This window comes from Drosophila subpulchrella, chromosome 3R (assembly GCF_014743375.2).
Source record: "Drosophila subpulchrella strain 33 F10 #4 breed RU33 chromosome 3R, RU_Dsub_v1.1 Primary Assembly, whole genome shotgun sequence".
Lineage (NCBI taxonomy): Eukaryota > Metazoa > Arthropoda > Insecta > Diptera > Drosophilidae > Drosophila > Drosophila subpulchrella.
Genome location: NC_050609.1, coordinates 13,513,237 through 13,533,541, shown reverse-complemented (window position 1 = coordinate 13,533,541; position 20,305 = coordinate 13,513,237). Strand labels below are relative to the sequence as shown.

Below are 20,305 nucleotides of genomic sequence, written 5' to 3'. Positions count from 1 at the left end.
TTTTTCAAGTTTTAATTCTTTGAATTTTAATGACTTCTCGTAATAAGTTTTCATTTCTCATAATTTCTTGGGTTAATAGAATCTCTGCAGTTTTATGTGTATGGCTGCTGCTGGCTGACTCCATGTAGAGCAACTTTAAGTTCTATAACCGTGGGTTCTGTGCGGATTTTCAGGTCGATTAACTAACAAATTATCCGATAATCCAGCATGGATACGTCTAGCTTTGGTACAATATTTTTTCGTTTAAAGGTAGTATTGTTTTTGAGATTTAGATCAAGTCATAAAACTTAAAATGAGTCGTATCTGTTATTTTGTAAGACATGAAAGTTCAAAAATAGTGTCTAATCAGTGTGACACTTTTGCACACTCTCCAGTTTTATTTGTAATTTCATAGTTCTACCTCAAGACGAAACAAATTTAATGGATCATAGTGCAACGAATTAATACATTTTGTTTTTAATTTTTTTTTATTATAGCAATGCTATTTTTAGTATACAAATATTTAAATTAATAATTATATCACGTAAATAATTAGTTCTTGGTAACGTATATTTTAACTTTGGGTGAAAAACCAAAACTTTGTCAATTTAAAACCACTGTGCCCAGCTCATTGAAAGTTTTTTGTTACAGAAGCTATAAGAAAATAGCAGAAACTATAATTATGGAGTTGACACAAAGTCAGGCAGCAGTTACAGCGACCAGTGAAAAAGCAGACGACAATAATGACTCGGACGAGTCAAGATGGGATGGACGGAGTGAGTAAATGGGGGTCCTTTGGGAGGGGAAACAGGACTACGGACTACGGACCAAGGACTATGTGGAGTCCTTGGCAGCTATGAATTCTATCAGAGGGGAAGCACTAGAAATGCATAAAAGTCGGACTGCATAAAGCGCAGCAGGACCGCAGCAGTTGACATTTATGTGGAACTGTCACTGCTGGCTTAAAGTAAACTTGGCCAAGTCAAAATGGTTGGGTAAATGGGTGCTGAAGGCTTGGAGTGGGTGGCTAAAGGGCGGAGTGGAAATAGGCCATGTCTTGGGAGTCCTTGAGCAGCGTTAAATACTTGGCTTCTGATTGCACCGCTCGGCGGTTGCGGCTAATCGTAAATTCAAAAGCGGCAAAAGTGCAACAGCAGTAACAATTAACTTATTAAATGGCGCAGACAAAGGCCGAGGGGATGTGGGCATGGTAATTGTGGAAGTGAAACCGAACGAGGCGTGAAGATGGCTTCCAGGGGAAAAAAGTGAGCGCGCAATGAAAGTGGGGACAATTCCACATGCAAGACACCTCCCTGCTCACTTCACACCGAAGTAATATATTTTCCCGCCTCGGGATAGGGAAATATTCACTTTCACTAAGGGAAAAAAGTCTTATAAATGGAAGTTACAATGATTTCTTAAAATAAAAGTTTGAAAAATGTCCTAGATATTATATATATTTCTTTAATTTAATTTAATTTTAATTTAATTTAAAGCTTTAAATTTTTTAATATTTATTGAAGACTCGGAGAATAATCCGTTGACAAAACAAATATAAACATACATTTTTTTATTTTTTTGTATAATGTTAACCTTAATTTAAACGCAATCAGCTTTAAGTTTTCGTTTTGTTTTGCCTTTCAAATTACATTTAATTATTTTACAACTTTTTTGCTTACCAGTGCAAAAGACATTTTCTGATTACATGAGACTTTTGCTAATTAGCGAAATTGATTTCAGTTTTATGGCGCGCAAAATTGCGAAGCCCTTAAACAGGGAAAAGGGCGATTGAAATCAGCGTGAGGGACCCAATCTAATTGAAAGTAAATGTTTTGCATTAAATTCACTCACAGCTGTTAAGAAATCAAACTATTTTCCAGCGGAGCAGGGGAATTTCCAGCAAATATCTCAACACTTCTATCCTTTTTTCGACACTCTCTTTGCAGCTGTTGTGACATTTTTTTGGCAAAGCAAAACGCAATGGCGCCAAAGACGCCGCCATTTTCGCAGCTCGACAAAATGGCGACAAGGACATCCACATCCACATCCACATCCAAATCCAAATACACATCCGAATCCTCATCCAGTTGGCTCTGCCGCCTGCTGATATTCGGCTTTTGCATTGGCGCCGCCGCCGCTCGAGGTAAATATCCATAAACATTTATACAAAAAATTCATTCGCTGCTCTGTCGCATAAAATGCGCCGGCATAGATAGCTTTTGTGGCTTAAAAAAATACACATATTTATATATCCATAGTCGGGTGCATTGGACAAATGAAAACAGCAACGGCACCTGCGGCCTTATGGTGTGCAAAAACTAATTATGTATCTGTCAAAATCGAACGGACAAACAATGCCTTCCGCTTGTTTTCAGCGTGTGCATCGAATACCGCACATAAATATTATTAATTAATCTGATAGTTTCGCTTTAAAAATGGCAGAAAATTCAATTAAATGTATTTGTTGGGTATGGGAAAGAAATCATTGCGCCTTCCGGACATGGCTTTAAAAATAATACAAATATATAACAAAAATATTAAAGTCATTTTGTATAATTTTTTTATTTAAAAGCAATTAAAAAGACCATTTTTTAAAGTTTTCGGAGCTGATTTTTTCTTGTCTAATAAACAGAGATGTTATTAAAATACTAATCTTGCTAAAAAATATTTAGGCTTACTATGGGAACCTTTAGCAACTTTAAATGATATGGAAAATAGCTTAGAAATTTTGGTTCACAAACCTAAAGTATTACATTTGACAAATCAAATTTTAAATATCAGTTACAAAATGATACTGAACATAGATAGAGAATCCCCATTCCACGAAATTACACTTCCACCTGAATTTTCTCAAAATACTGACTCAACAACTAAATCCCCAATTCAACTGACATACACAAAGTGGTGGAGTTCAAAAAGGAAAACTCACGAGATACAGATATATATATTTATCAAAATGGTGTTGCAGTTGACGTTTGAAAAAATGGAATTGCATTTGCACGTGATACCCGTGGACGGTTTAAAAATCAGAAATTGCCTGAATCAAAGATGGGCAACTGGCCGACCGGCAATCATCCGAATTTTATTGCAATATTGCGACAATTTTTATTAAAATTTTAGAATTTTCAATTTATTTAGCACTCGAACCAGCAGTCGTTCGCCTCAGTCGCCCGAAATTTTGCACTTTGATTTGTTGCAGCTGCGTGAAATTTGGTCAGCAGATATTGGCCAGTAACGGAACGGACACCGTACGTGATTTGATTTCGCTTTACATGCCGGTCTCCGTCTCCCATTCAGTTTAGTCAGCACAATATTGCCGCTGGCGAGTCAAAGTATTCAGTGGATTCGGGAATTTGAGGGATTCTGTGCGATTTGTTGGTCATTTAAAGCGAATGGGAATCGAATGTGGGGCTAATAGAGTTCCAATTGAATTGGCCATTTCGTTGATATTTTGTAAGGGCAACTTGAATTTTTATCGGCCAGACAGGAAAAGGTTGTTTATCCTCCTACTTAAATGAGAAGAAGGAATGAAATCTACAGTGGTAGGTATAGGCAAAGAGAAAATGTTGTCAGATAAAAGAAAGGTATGCGAATCTTGGTATTTATGCTTTTAATTACGTTTTAATACAAGAGATTTGGAAAAAAAAATAAATACTTCATTATAATATTAAATAGCACCTTAGTTATCACAAGTATTTGTAACTTAATATAACGTTCTGTCATTGTTTTATATATTTTAATAATCTTTTTTTTTTTTGCCATACTGGCCAAGACAGATATAAATCCCTATCACCACTATGTGTTATTAATTTTCTCTACTTCAAAAACTGCTTGCGGAAAGTTTCCTGTTTTTAAAAAGGGTGACTTTATTTTAGCACAGTTTCACCTGGTTGTTCAGAGTCTTCCTTCTCGAGGGGGCGGGTCTGTCAACACCCTGATAAGTTTTGCTGCTGCTGTCACCCCTAGTTGTCCTGCATCCTGTGCCTGCTGTCCTGCTGTTCTGAGTCTCCTGTTGACCCAGGCAAATGCTAATTTTATTATGACAAATGCGCCGAGTCAGGTAGGGACTTTCCTTTTTTTAACTCGCTGTTTTGCAATCACAAGTCTAGACAACACCCAGCTCCTTCCATCGGGGAGAAGCCTCATTTATTACGAACGCTAATCTAACAACAATCTGCAAAGTGCTTCGAGTCATTGGTTCGTTAGCTTTGGCTTTATAAACGATGCTCCCGCACTTATCCCATAATCGGAATGAAGCTACCGTCTTACCCACAACAGCTTCTAAATCACGCCCCACTATGGGGTCTCTAATTGAAAATGATCACCGGTTACCCGCGGATTCGCCTCACAATTACGTACTAGTACGTACTAGCTGGGCTTAAACTAAGTAGACAGTTTGTAAGTCTGTTGAACAACATAGACACGCCTTCAATAAAGAAAAACAAACCAGAAAATTGCTGTGCGAATAAAGATCTTGCAACCAGTTGTGGCAATCCGCGCCTGCGTTCTGGAGCTCCTTCTTCTGGCCCCAGCTGCAATCTTCCCCCACCTCGGTTGTCAGCTCTAATCTAAATAAGCGATTTGTCTGTGCATAACTTGGGCCAAGACCAAGAACCAAGCCACATGCCAAGAACTGCAGAGAGAAAAAGTTCCTGAAAGATTTAAAAACTTCAAGTCTTAATCATTTCTTATATTTCACGAAAGGTGGTATCTTTTTTTTTTTTGTTTGATTTCACTTTCCTTGAGAACCATACTTCCAGTTTTTGGGAGCATTGAAATTTCTGGTAATAATAACAATGCATAAAAATTGACTTAGATATTTTAAAACATATTCAGATAACATAGTAAATATATTTTGATAGTCTTTTATACAGGTATATATTTATTTATATTCTTAGGATATTAGGGTAAAAGGATATTCTTGTAAAAATAATAATTAAATACTTACCATTTTATTTTTCCCTCACTGCATTTGGTCCTCGAATCTCAGAGTCGTTTTTGCAACTAGGAGTTAAATAATAATTTGTATAATTTATACGTGGAACTCTTTTCCTCCGCAAAAGGTGGAATTTACAAGGCGATAGCTTCTTATGGCCAACTGATTTATCGTACCTTGCGTGGAATTTCTTTTGGGCGAGGAGTTGGGCAAATAAATAATTAACACGTGCATAGTTTGAATTGCAATTTGCAACGGGCTGCTGGCATTTTTATAGCAAACTGTTGACTCTTTGAGTGTCCAGTTTGAAACTCGAGATGCTGCGATGCTATTCTTTTCCTGGAAGAAGGGAATAAAAGCACTTCCGTAAAGTTGTCAAGTGTGGTACTTTTGTTCTGCTCGAGAAGTTCAGTGTCTGCGATGGACAGTCAAAAACGTTTAATTGTTTATTCAAGGCATTGTTTTCCCAGCTAAATGAATGTTAATGACCTCTTCGAGGGATATAAATATTAGATTTGGAAATGTGTTGAATGACAGCTCTTCAAACTCAATTTGAACTCTTTTTCTAAGGATGTTTATAGCTGGGATTGCTAAATAATGAATAGATAAAGTGCACTTTTTATATCAAGGTATATATATTTTGTTTTTCTGCTAAATAACCTTGACTTAACCACATAAGTGTCCCATAAAATTTAGCTAAAGATACTATCCTTCAGTCTGTGGGAATTTTATTATTATTGACACAAAACTAATGCAATAGAAAAGTTTGGTCTGACATAACCATAACCAGGACAAGAACAACTGCAATTGCCACAGCAGTGGGCAAGGATTTAGGGTCTCATCAAGTGGCGCCCGCTGTGGCAGCTCTGCTTTGATTGCCGCTCTCCAAGTTTTCCAGCTTGCCACAGCTGACTGCGCCAACAAATTCAACTAATTGTCAGCAATTCATTTGCAGAACTGTATGTAACTTTGCCCCACTCCTCTGTCGTGTATTTCTGTAATTGCTACAGCACAAACGTCCCTGCTGCCTCGAACCTTCACCTACCTACATCACCGATTTCCCTCATCCAATTGCGGTTCGTTTCTCGGTTTATGTTTAACAGGCTTGGATAGACGGGGATGCCGGGTATTAAATATAGCTGAAAGTCGGATTTGATGCTAAATCAAATCAATTTATATTTTTTAAAAATCAATTTATATTTCTAATTTCAACTATTAATTATCTGTAATCCTTATCTAATATGGTTTGATTAAACAAATTTTTACCAATTGGGGGTCGTATTATAACACTTTTTATCGGCGCTTGAATTATAGATTGTATTTTATACATGTTTTCATATCTTATTATTATAATAATAAATTAGGATTAGTATTATATTTTTATTGATCTTTATTTTTGTGTATGATTCTTTGAATTGTAGGTATTATTTAATCAAAACACATTGTCCTTGGATATTTCTGTTAGTATCTTTAGTTTAAATAAATTTTTAAGCTAACTGAGATTCAAAATTTATACTCGACAAGCCTTCAATTAAACTGAGCTTAAATTCGAAGAGAGCCTTTTAATTTAGTTCATTGTTTCCATCGACAATCGACAGAGTGCAGTAGGAAAGTTATTTTCCAAGAAAGGACTACAGACTCCTTCGCAGGCGTTTTCCTTTAAACCGTGCCGCTCTACTTGTACTCATGTACATGCTGTAATTGTTATTATTCTGCTGGTATTGCAGCAGCTTAATTGAAAATATTGTGTGTGTCTGGCTCTTTTGTTTGGATGTGTTTAGCTATAGCCGGGGGCCTCCTTGTGCGCCACTCCCTAAATGAAATTAATTGAGGACCCCGGGGCCAGGCGAACACACACTCCCCCAATTGGCAACTAAAGTTGCGCCATACATATGTAACTTTTTATACGCCCAATATCCGGGGGCTATTGTTGCAGTATAGCCAAACTAGGGGTGTATACCATATAGAAGGGGTAATAAAGAAAGGGTGTCGGCCTACTCCGATACGTGAATACAATAGCTGGTAAAGTTGATCAATTGTTCGAGGCATGGGGTTTTCATCGGCATACATATGTTCGCCTGCTTAAAGGCGACTTTAGGGGAACTTTTGTTTGAGTTAACTGACCGAGAAAATACCCGCAATTTATTAGCCATTAATATGGTGGTATATCAAGGAAAGGCGAACTATTTCCAAATATATCCTTATACCGATCCAAAAGAAAACTTCCAACTTCATTAAAGTCACGATATCGACAGAGAGTTGGATGGGAAATTTATTCGTTATACCTTGGGAAGTATACCCAGTCAAAGTATGTGGGTGTGGAAATGGAGCACGAAGCCCTCCTAATGACATTAGCTTTCACGCAATGTGATTAACTGTCTGAGTAAATTGAGCAGCAAACAAAACATCAAGCTGCCGGCACACAATTCATTACATGACCGCCTCACAGTGTAGATATGTATGTATAAATGTTTAGGGCAGGTGGAGGGCACACGAACTACCTGCTAACACGCCATAATCCTACGGCAAGGACATAATATAAGTCGGGGCAGGAAAACTCCAATGATAATAATGCAGCCCCAAGGAGGTCAGCAGCGGCAAATGAAGTAACTTGGCCAAGTGACTGGATAACCGGACACCGAGTTAAGTCCCGGCTAAGACGAGCACGTTCTAGTTTCGAGGAAGCACCGGACTGACCTTCACCTTTACGGGTTTTTGTGACCCACCCCGCCCCACTGATCCGCCCACTGTAAAAGCCTTCGTCGCTGCTTTCATCATAATTTCAGTTAGCAGTAGCAAAATGGCCAACATTGTCTCTGCGCGTGTCCTTTTATGAGGCCCGTTGACATTGTAGTTGTGTGCGTGTATCTTTATGCAATTAAATTAAATATTAAACTTAATTACACTGGGAAACTAACACGCCGAGGCAGCAGCACCAGTAAGGCTCAAAAGGCGGAGCTCCTTCGTCCTGTCAAATTTGCCCAGCACCAGGCCTCAATAATGCAGCCAGGAATGTAGGAAATAATGAAAGTCAATTGTCAGTCAGGCCATCGCTAGATTTTTGCCCCCACCTCCTTGGGTGTCCTGCGTCTTGAGTCCTGTCGTCCTGGCCAGAAGACTTGGCTCTTATCGTTGCTGCACTGAGCGGAAGGCAGTTTCGAATAATAGTATTGGAAATTCCATTAATACTTGGTCATCAATGTCAGATCTCTTTCTTCCAAGGGAAGATATTTTGATACCCTTAGTTTTCTTGAAAATGTCAGCGAATAATATAAACTATATGCTATTACAAAATGTGTTAAAAAATAATTAATTATGATATATACTTTTCATTCGAGAGTTTAGTAATATTGAATTGTTCTTTTTGTTATTCAACAGTTCTTAAAGTCATCTTAGAAAATCTTGTAATCAAAACTAGCCACATTAGAAACCTATTCATTTAGAAACATTATACTAATGTTTATTTAATTGTCATAAAAATGCTTTGAAGCCACATAAACATAATTTCTACCTCATAAACCCCGCCTTTTTTCAGTGCACCTGAGATGCTTTTGCCTGAAACCGTAATGACAATGTTGCTTTCATTTCGTGTTCCTGTTGCCTGCTAATTGAATTTAATGTAGTTTAATTGAGACGAACGTGATTGTAACTAAAAGCGCTTTATGCTTAATTTACCGGCAGGATGGCTGGTCCTGGAACCCAGAACCCAGTTAACCGTCCTCCCATCCGCCACGCCCCCCTTGCCATGAGTGCGGGGGTGCCTCTAAATAGTTCAAATTCAAATTAATTGCTTCTAGTTAAAGGCAATTCCCCGAGAGATAGGGAGAGATGGTTATTGAGAAGGGGACTTGCGGGATGGCAAAGGCATTTAAATATTTAACATTTTCCTGCCAGCTGTCGGCAGCTTTTCCGACAAGTTTATCCAGCGTAGCCGCATCGCCATGAATAATGCATAGTGGCGATTGTGTCACACGCTGCGTATGAGTAATGACTGGAACTGCTGGCCAAAGCGAAATTTCTAGGGAACAATCGATGCCCTCAAGGACGTTTGCCAATATTAAAATCTGCTCGAGCGCAGCGCAGCGCGAAATTCAAATGCATCTGGCGCATCGCATTCGAAATCGGTGCTTGAATAGAAAAAAAAATTCAAAGGAGACTCCAAAATGAAGCCCGACAGATGCCAGAATTAGCGAGAAGTTCACTCATTTTTATTTTCTGTTTCATTTTCATCCACTGGAGCTGTCAGAAAGCAGCAGCACAGGATCAGCAAAAGAAGTAGTAGTACACAGAGAGAAATTATCAAGAGAGAGTTATCCTAAAAACTATTATTATATTTTTAAAAATACAATGAACACTGACTTGCAAAATAAATATTTTATGATTTAATACTAAATATTTCTTGAGTATCTGAAAAATATTATTTATAAATTACTCAAATATAAATTTCGTTTTCTTTCTTATTTTTAAAAAAGATTTTTATTAGTTTAAAAAAGGGTTGAGGTAGGATGCTATAAAATACATAAAATATTGGTAGATAGAACAGAATGGATTTCTTCTCAGTATCATAACTGGAGCAGTAGAAACAGCTGTCATCTTAGAGAGAGAATGGCTAAAAACTGTCAAGCTGCATAATAAATTGAATTTCCTGTAGCTGGTCATTTGCCACCATGAAATTTGAGCGGGGCAGACGGAACCGAATGAAATGGGCGTGGCATAAACATGCACTTGAAACGAAAATACGTATACCCCACTATCCGAACTCCGGATTCCGGACTATCCGGCCAACACGTACGACCACCAGCTCGTTCCAACATGAAGACACAGGCGCAAAATGCCACCAGAGGCAAATGAAATTACCGAGTTGCCAGCCCGACGACGGGCTAAAGCTCAAAAATCCAAATATCATATTTACAACTTGCAACTACAAGGCCCCCGGGGAGTTTTCCAGATGGAGAGGGCCAGCGATAGCGATAGAGACAGATGGAGAAAAACAGACCCAGAGTGAAGGACATTAAAGAAAGCGACAGGCGGCTAATGTCAAGCTGCTAACTGACATTTGAATTCCCCTTTTCCATTGCACTCTCTAGGCCAAGTAATAGAATCAAGTCACTAAAATCATTAAAACAGATGCTAAAGTTCGTAGTTCGGATAGGAAAACCTAAGAAAACGTAGTTAAAATCGATCAAAACAGAACGGAGCAAAAGTATTTTCTAAATATTTTTTAAAAGGGATGTTTTTTATTTAAGACCCTTAAAGTGAACTTTTATATAACAAACTTATATATCAAACTTCTTAAATATCTAAAAATATTTTATGATGAAAATACATTTAAAAAAAATTAAACCGTTTTTATTTACCATTTAACTTTTATATTATTTCGTATGGAATGTTACATAGGTTAAAAAAAAGCTCAAGGAAAGGATTTAAATTTCCACCAATTCCCCCATTTCACACCTTTAATTCACTATCAGGGCAAGTTAAATTACAAAACCCCTGCGGTTGTGGTATCACAAAAAAAAACAGGCAACAAAATAGAGCACAGAATATAATGACGAAACTTTTAATGACTAATTAAGGGACATTTGCTCTGGCTTCTTGAAACAAAATACACACACCACACCGAAAACTGCCCCAAGTGACAACGGAACGCTTAAGCGTCCCCAGTTGGCATTTTGTGGAACCTCCAAAACAAACAACTATAAAAAAAATTTGATATTACAGTTGGTCATTTGGCAAGATTTTCTATCTGTCAAATGAAAATTTAAATAACAGACATTGCTGTTCAACGAAGCAAACTCAATGACAGCCAGCTGGATGGATGGGGCCTGGAAACAGCAAACCGCACAAACCAGCCGCTCAATAAATATTTAATTATCAAGGAAAAATAGAGTGAAAAATAGAAATCACAATTTGTCATTTTCGCCAGCTGGCTGGGCCATAAAAATTATGCCTATATAATGAAAATTAAGGAAAGAGGAAAATTGCACACAGTGAACGTGTACTTATGCATGCTTTTATAACTAAATTTTCGTAAACCGTAACGTGCTTAAATGTTGAAAATTGAAATTTTAATGCAATGGGTAGTTGGGGGGGACTTCTGTTTTCGGGCGGCTTAATGGGTGTTTCTGGGTGCTGCGTGGTGGCAGTGGCAATGGCATATCCGAAACTATTTGCGGCCATGCTCTGCGGTCAGATTGTGGCTAACCATGTTACGCCTGCTCCCGGTTGGCAGATGCCAGTGGGTATATATACATTTATATATATAAATATATATTATAGAGGATACGGGGGCGTTTCGGTGGGGCAACGGCCACGCATAAGTTTGCGGTCGCATTGCCGCGCTCTCCTTTCGTTTCATTTTGCATAAGTTCTAAAGTACACATCATATATAATTAAAATCGTAAAACGGTCAATTTTCCCTCATCGCTGGAGGACAAGGACGGCAAGGATCCTCCACACACACACACACACACACACAAACAGCAACCACACACATCTCCATCCTTCGCCGCCATCTGTGTAATGGGTTTAGCATTTTTGGGCTTTCGTGTACAAATTGAAACTTTATGTTTGTTTGCCAACGAGCAGCGGGCCAAGCCCTGTGCTGTGAGGCGTTCTATTAAATTAGTTTACTGGATTTTCGGCTGCGGCCAGGCAAGAGGTTACATTTAAAATTTAAGCGCTTTGCCATCGATGCGAATGGGCGTGTAAGTACCAGAGGTCATTAAAAATGTAAGAAAAAAATATGAGCTATTTAGAAATTTCATTAAGAAATGAATTTTGTTTTGAGAAAGTATAACTTACTTACAATGTTTTTAATTTTTCAAATCATTTAAATTTACTTTGGATACCAAATAACAATTTATAATTCACAATAGTGAATAGCAATTGAAGGTGTTATTGAATATTTATACTGGGTTCTAAGGTACTATCCCTGGTATTTTTCCATAATAAACATTAAATTCAATCAAGTTTTTCTGTAAATTATATTTTTAGTTTAATATTACACGGGAATTTTTCAATGAATTAATTAGAATTTAAAAATAGTGAAAACTCAAAGAACACAGTTTATTCTATTAAACTTGGTTCGCAGATACTACCCCTTTGTATTTTTCCATAATATCAATTTATTTTCATTTATTTTATATTGACCAGAACACTTCCCTTACCACCCTTTTATTTGCAATTTATTTTTATACAAACTGAAGCTTACATCAACCTATCACTGAAAGTTTCCATCAATCTGACACACTTTTTGCCCAAATGAACATTCTCGTTTGTACCGCCTAACCACATTTGGTATAATTAAATTTTATGGCCATTAAATTTGGCAATTTTCATAAGAAATATATGGCCTCCGGCCATTTAGACCATAAACCATTGGCCAAGGCTTACATGCCCCGATAATAACAACAGGAAAGGAAAGGGCGGGGAGAAAAAACGAAATCAAATATATTAGGCTGTGACTGATGTGAATTTATGCCCAGACCCGGTCTAATTTTTAGCCGCGCATTTACAATGTTCACAGGCAAACAGCACTTAAAAAAGGCCAAAAAAGCTGGATAAAAACAGGCCCAAAGAAAAACACATACTCACAATTCATTTTCAAAATGAATTTGTTCCGCTGTAACGGCCATAAATGCATTTAAATTTATTGGAAGGCAAAGTCTGCGTATGCCGCCACCAAATAACGAGAAAAACAACAAAAAACCCAACAAAAAAAAAGTATTCAAAAAAGAGGACTCTCGCCCATTGAATGACAATAAATTATCAATTTTATTTTGACAGCGCGAAAAATCCCGCAACGAAAAACGAAAGACTAGCGCGGAAAATGTCAAACGAAATTGAGCAAAATATATGTAGATAGATGTGTTCGACATACATGTACTATAAATATATGTAATATATGCAGTCGAGAGAATTTGTGACAGGAAGTTTCAGTTCAATGGTTTGTTCCAGCGGACGATTTCAAATTGCCTGGCCATAGTGTGTGTATATGTATGTTCCAAAAAAGTATGCTAATTTGTAGATTGATACTCTCCAGTTCGAAAACAAATTAGGGAAAGGGCCAAGTGCATTTTTCAATTCGGCAAGTATTTTATTAAATAAAATGCATTTTTCTTTAATTTGTCATGCATTTCTTTAATTATTTAGAGCTCTATTTAAGCTCTGAATCGCTTTTGGAAAATATAAGCAGTATACAACTTTTCTATATCTAGACTCATAACATTTTCAAATTAGTATCCAAGTCTTTTAAGGAAATAAAGATCTTTAACTTAAAATCAGAACATGCCTGATAACTGATTGATTCATTATTAAACTTTTGTGTGATGATCGTATCAGTACCTATCTTTTAAATTACTTTAATAAAATGGCAAAATGTTGTACTATCTTTAAAATTCGTATTTCTTTCAGACATTCCCTCGTCGATGGACCAGACAGACATGGCCTTCTACTGTCCTGGAGAAGGTCTGTTTGCGGACGACTACAACTGCCGGATTTATTACCGCTGCGAGAGGCGTTCGGGCCAGTACATCCAGCCCTACCTCCTGGCCTGTCCCGAAGATGCGGTCTTCTCGCGCTCCCTGCGAATGTGTCTGCCACCGGCGATGGCTGGCCGGGATGAGTGCGTTGACCAGGTGAACGAGGTGGACGACGGCAGCAGCATGGGGAAGTGGGAGCAGGACGACTACGGACAGGATGACCATAATGCGATGCTTAACCTGGCCGTCACACCTGCGGCCAATGAGCTGCGAACCTACGCCTCCACCCATCGGCTGCCCACGAATTATGGCCTGGCAGGTCTCAGCGGTGTCTCTGTCATATCCTTTTCCAGCTCATCATCCCTGCGTGCTGTTGGCCCCGAGGAGGCGGAAGGGGTAATTTGCCGGGATGATGGCTTCATGAACGATCCCAGCGACTGTACCGTGTTTTATCGCTGCATCTCGAATGGTCGGGGCTACAACAAAATCGGCTTCCGCTGCTCCGATGGCACGGCGTGGGATGAATCCCTGCAGTCCTGCAACCACATGTTTGACGTACGTGCCAACGGTGGATGTCGCAATCAAGCGGTCCCCCAGAACGACGGTTATTACGCCGGCCAAACGTCAACACAATCGTCGCAGACCAGTTACCAGAACTCCACCTCAAGCAGCCAGCAGAGCTCCTCCACTTCCAGTTCCTCAAATTCCACGCAAAGCTCCAGCTCTACGTCTAGTTCTACGTCCAATTCTAGCTCCAGTCAGGAGTCCTCCACATCCAGCAGCAATCAGCAGTCGAGCTCCTCGTCTAGCAACAATCAGGAGTCCAGTGCGGAATCAAGCAACAATCAAGAATCCAGCTCCGAATCCAGCAGCACTCAGGAGTCCAGCTCGGGATCTAGCAACAATCAGGAGTCCAACTCCGGATCTAGCAACAATCAGGAGTCTAGCACAAGCTCAGGCAGCAACCAGGGTTCAAGCTCCCAAAATTCTGGTAGCAATCAATCCTCCAGCAGTAACCAGAACCAAAGCTCTGGCGGCAGTCAAAGCTCAGGAAGTAACCAATCCTCAAACAGTAACCAAAGCTCTCAGAATTCCGGCAGCAACCAATCCTCTGGCAACAACCAAAACTCCGGCATCAACCAATCCTCCAACAACAGTCAAAATTCCGGTAGCAACCAATCCTCTGGCAGCAATCAAAACTCTGGCAGCAACCAATCCTCCAACAACAGTCAAAATTCCGGTAGCAACCAAGCCTCTAGCAGCAATCAATCCTCCAGCAACAATCAGAGTTCCCAGAACAACCAATCCTCCAGTTCGAACAGCAACCAGAACTCCTCGGGCAATCAAACCACAAGTGGATCTAGTGGATCTAAGCCCGCGCCTACAAAATGCGAGGATGAAAATACTTACATCCCCGACAAAGAAGACTGTGCTAAATTCTACAGATGTCGTCTAGATAAGGATGGAAAATTGGAACAAGTGCCTTTCACCTGTGGACCTGGCACCGTATGGAACCAAGAAGATAAGGTTTGCGATCTGCCCACTGAAGAACAAAAGAAGAAATGCAACATCCAATCGGGAACATCCAGTGGCAGTAACAGCTCTGGACAGCAGTCCAGTGGAAGCTCCTCAAGCAATCAAGGCTCTGCTAGCAATCAATCATCAAGCAACCAGACCTCATCTAGCAATCAAGGCTCATCCAGCAATCAGGGATCATCTAGCAATCAAGGCTCCTCTAGCAATCAAGGATCGTCCAGCAATCAAGGATCGTCCAGCAATCAAGGCTCATCCAGCAATCAATCCTCAAGCAACCAAAGCTCTTCCAGCAACCAAGGCTCCTCCAGCAATCAAGGATCATCCAGCAATCAAGGATCATCCAGCAACCAAGGATCATCCAGCAACCAAGGCTCGTCGAGCAACCAATCATCCAATCAAGGCAACAATCAAAGCTCATCGAACAACCAGTCCTCCAATCAAGGTTCATCTTCATCGTCGTCATCTAACAATCAAAACTCGAGCTCCAATAACAATTCATCAGGCAACAGCACTCAATCAACGACTCCCAAGCCTTCCAATCCGGATGGTAATTGCCAGGATACGGAAACATATTTGGCAGACAAAAAAGACTGTGCACGATTCTATCGTTGTGTAGAGAATGGAAATGGTGGCTTCGATAAGGTTCCGTTCGATTGCTCACCGGGAACGGTCTGGGATCCCGATACTAAGGGCTGCAACCATCCCACGGATGTGCAAAAGGAGCAGTGCAAGGCAATGGCCAATGGAAGTGGCTCGTCCAATCAGGGATCTTCCTCAAGCCAAGGATCGTCTTCCAATCAGGGATCGTCTTCAAACCAAGGATCTTCTTCCAACCAGGGATCGTCTTCCAACCAAGGATCATCTTCCAACCAAGGGTCTTCTTCCAATCAGGGCTCTTCTTCAAACCAAGGATCTTCCAACCAAGGCTCTTCTTCCAATCAGGGCTCCTCTTCAAACCAAGGATCTTCCTCCAACCAAGGATCTGCCTCCAACCAGGGATCTTCCTCGAACCAAGGCTCTTCCTCAAACCAGGGATCTTCCTCAAGCCAGGGATCTTCCTCGAACCAAGGATCTTCATCAAACCAGGGATCTTCATCGAACCAAGGGTCTTCGTCAAACCAAGGATCATCCTCAAACCAAGGCTCTTCTTCCAATCAGGGCTCCTCTTCAAACCAAGGATCTTCCTCCAACCAAGGATCTTCCTCCAACCAGGGATCTTCCTCGAACCAAGGCTCTTCATCAAACCAGGGATCTTCCTCAAACCAGGGATCTTCCTCGAACCAAGGTTCTTCCTCAAACCAGGGATCTTCCTCAAACCAAGGCTCTTCCTCAAACCAGGGATCTTCCTCAAGCCAGGGATCATCTTCCAACCAAGGATCTTCTTCCAATCAGGGATCTTCATCCAACCAGTCCTCATCCAATCAAACATCGTCATCTCAGCAGTCTTCTTCTTCTAACCAGACTTCATCCTCTACTACTGAAGGATCTTCATCATCCACCACGCAGAAACCCTTCAAGCCCGCTGAGAAATGTGAGAGTGAGGAAACTTTCCTGGATGACAAAGAAAACTGTTCCAAGTTCTATCGTTGCGTTGATAATGGTAAGGGTGGATTTACCAAAGTTTCATTCACCTGCCCACCAAACACTCTATGGGATCCTGAGGCCAACAGCTGCAACCACCCCGATCAGATCCAGACCAAGCCCCTTAAGTGCAAAAAAGTGGTCAATCAAGGCGGAACCTCATCCAACACTAGTGGTTCCTCGTCTAACAGCACTTCTTCCAACAGTGGATCCTCATCAAATACTGGTTCTTCATCCAACACTGGCTCCTCCTCCAACACTGGATCTTCTTCAAGCAGTGGATCATCTTCCAATACTGGCTCGACCTCCAATACTGGATCATCTTCAAACAGTGGATCATCTTCCAATAGTGGATCGTCCAATCAAGGCTCCTCATCCAACAGTGGCTCCTCTTCTGGTTCCAACTCTTCCGGAAATGGATCGACTTCTTCATCATCATCATCATCATCTTCTTCAAGCAACAACAATAACCAAGGTTCATCGTCCTCTAATTCATCCTCCTCAAGCAGCAGCTCGACTTCCTCAAAACCAAATCCATCGGAGCCTTGCAAGGTCAATGGACAATTTATTGGAGATAAGACCCAGTGTTCCAAGTTTTATCGCTGCGTGGATAATGATAGAGGAGGCTTTAATATGGTGGCCTTCAGCTGCGGCCCTGGCACTGTTTGGGATGCCCAACTTCAGGCCTGTAACCATGCTTGGGCTGTAAAGGAATGCGGTGGAGTTGCTCCTCCTCCGACTCCTCCTCCATCCACCACTTCCAGACCATCAACCACAACCACATCAAGACCTTCAGGACCATCTTCCACATCCAGACCTTCAGGACCATCTTCCACATCTAGACCCTCAGATCCATCGAGTACCTCACGTCCTGTTACTACCCGACCAACAAACTCCTCTCCTTCCACATCTCCATCCTCTCCAACCACATCTCCTGTTACTCAGTCACCCAACACCGATGGCAAATGTAACTCAGAAGGCTTCATGGCTGATCCCAGCAACTGCTCCAAGTTCTATCGCTGTGTTAGGAATAACAAAGGTGGTTTCACCCCAATTCCATTCCAATGTGGAGCTGGTACCGTTTGGGATCAGGATCTGCAGACATGCAATCACAATTTCAACAATTGTAACACTGGCACGGAATCCACCACAACGAAACCTCCCTGTGAGCCAACAACCAATGGAACAACGACCACTCAGAAACCTGTAACCTCCACACCACGACCTACCACAACTGATCTACCCCCTACCACGACTGATTTACCTTCCTCTACAACAACTGGGCTGCCTCCCACTACAACAACGGGGTTACCTCCCACTACAACAACTGGACTACCTCCCACTACAACAACACGTTTACCACCCACAACGACCACAGAAACACCGACCAGTAACCCCACTACAATACCACCTAGTACATCAACAATCAGTTCGGAAACTGAAACCACAACGATGACACCCAATCCGGAAACCACTACGCAATCACCTTCTACAACCACTATGAAACCCCTACCGGCTGGAACTGAATGCACAGGAGAGGGTTACATGGCCGATCCCGAAGACTGTAGGAAATACTACCGCTGCATCAACGCTGGAGCCTCCTACAGGAAGTACAATTTCACGTGTCCCAAGGGTACCGGATGGAATGAAGAAGTGCAGACCTGTGACTACATGCAGAACATACCGAGATGCTCAAAGTTACCTGCAGAGCCAGAGACTACGACACCAAGTGAAGAGTCCAAAGACCCTGGAAGTACAACCCCACAAACAACGGATGAACCTACAACAGTTACAAAGCCCAATACAAAACCAACCACAGAGCCTTCAACGGAGAACCCGCAGAAACCCACGACGACCGGAAAGCCAACTACCACAGATGAACCTACAACAGAGAAACCCCAGAAGCCCACAACGACCACAGAAGAACCTATAACAGATAAGCCCCAGAAACCCACGACGACCGAAAATCCCGGAAAGCCAACCACTACAGCAGAACCTACAACAGAAAAACCACAGAGACCCACGACGACAATGAAACCAACGACACAGGAACCTACCACCACAAATATTCCCGGCTATAACCCAACAACAACGGCCGTTCCCGTTGAAACTACAACCACCACACCTGGTTATAAGCCAACCACCACCGCAGAACCTATTACAACAACCATAGAGCCTGTTACCACCACCACTGCCCCTCAAAAGCCCACTACCACATCCCCACCTCAACCCACAACAACTACGGAAAACCCAGAAAGCACCACACCAGAAGGTCCTTCGACCACCATTCAGCCTGAGCCACAGCCGAACTATAACTGCTCCGCCGAGGGATTCTTCCCCGATCCCGAAGACTGCAGTCGCTATTACCGCTGTGTAGATGCGGCCAAGAATGGCAAGTACCAGGTTTATGCCTTTAAGTGCGGTAAGGGAACTGTTTGGGATGTATCCACCGAAACCTGCAATTATGCCGATCAGGTGTCGGGAAATTGCTCATCTGGACAGACGACTACCCCTTCGACTTCCACGGAACCAGGTACAACCAGTTCCGGAACACCTGAAACAACCACTTCTAAAGTTCCGGAAACAACAACTTCTAAAGTTCCTGAAACAACAACTTCCAAAGTTCCCGAAACCACAACAACTGGAGCTCCTGAGACCACCACCACGCCAGCACCGGAAACAACTACCACTGGAACTTCCCCCGTAACCACTACTTCTGGAAGCACTGAAACCACTAGTCCTGGACCCACTACCACCGAAGCTCCTGAAACCACTACTACATCAGCCAGGCCAGAGACGACCACCACAAGTGGTGAAGAAACCTCAACCAATCAGCCATCGACTGAAGCCCCAACCACCACTGAGAGTCCCACTCCCGGCACCAACACCTCCGCCCCTTGCCCCACAACCGGTCCTGGACAGAATGCGTACGTCTGCCCCACTGGATTCCGTCAGCATCCGGAGAAGTGTGGCATGTTCTACCAGTGCAGCGAAAGTTCGGATAGCAACGATCTAAACATTGTGGTGTTCCAATGTCCCAATGGAACTGTCTACCAGGACAAGACTTGCAGCTGTGGCAAGCCCCAGGCGGGTGACAAATGCTTAAAGGATATGAAGAGGACCTTGTTCGAACAGGAATCGAAGCTTCAGAATGTGGTAAGTCATGGTCAAAGAGGTCCTTATGATCCTCCTGTTTAAAGTCTAGAATATTAGATCAAATCCGTTAATACCATCTTATTGTATCCCACCAATAGGTACAAATCAGCTCGACAGCCCCTCTCTGCCCGGATGAGGGTCACTTCGCGCTCAACGATGACCAGTGCGGCCAGCTGTTCGTCAAGTGCGGATTCTCCGAGCTGACGGGACGCATTGAGGGCCAGATCCACCGCTGCCCGCAGGGATTCGCCTACTGGAACGTGAGCCGTCGATGCGAGCCCGCCCGAAAGCTGCTCAACTGCACACCAACCACCTACAATGTGGGCGGAAATGTGCCGCTGGAGTGGCTCAACATTGGCCATAGACGCCGCAGCATGCGTATTTAATTAGATTTAGTCTAGATTCGCTTAGTAGCCCGCCATTGTTTGTTTGCTGCGCCAGCACGGGATTCACATCTTTGTACTAGGCTGGCACAGCAAACGATCGAACAGAAGAGTTAGCTTAGGACGTAGGGAAATTACAGTAGGTTAAGACCGGGTTTACCCCTCCAACATATACAGCTTAAAAGGAACTTATAAAAGAAACCCATTCTAAACTTAAGTACAAAGCTTCAACATATAGTATTCAAATGTCG

The 20,305-nt window shown here is 41.7% G+C and overlaps 1 protein-coding gene across 2 annotated transcripts; it reads left to right on the top strand.

The window, feature by feature from the left end:
• Positions 1 to 1,959: 1,959 nt before the first annotated feature.
• LOC119559421 (serine-rich adhesin for platelets) lies at positions 1,960 to 20,057 on the top strand. Of its 2 annotated transcripts, none has more exons than XM_037872524.1 (4): positions 1,960 to 2,122; positions 13,331 to 15,685; positions 15,791 to 19,668; positions 19,770 to 20,057. In XM_037872524.1, the coding sequence occupies exons 1-4, from the start codon at positions 1,960 to 1,962 to the stop codon at positions 20,055 to 20,057; spliced, it is 6,684 nt and encodes a 2,227-aa protein (XP_037728452.1). The 2 variants fall into 2 exon arrangements, with proteins under 2 accessions (XP_037728452.1, XP_037728447.1); XM_037872519.1 differs by having other exon boundaries at positions 15,791 to 19,671.
• The last annotated feature ends 248 nt before the right edge of the window (positions 20,058 to 20,305 follow it).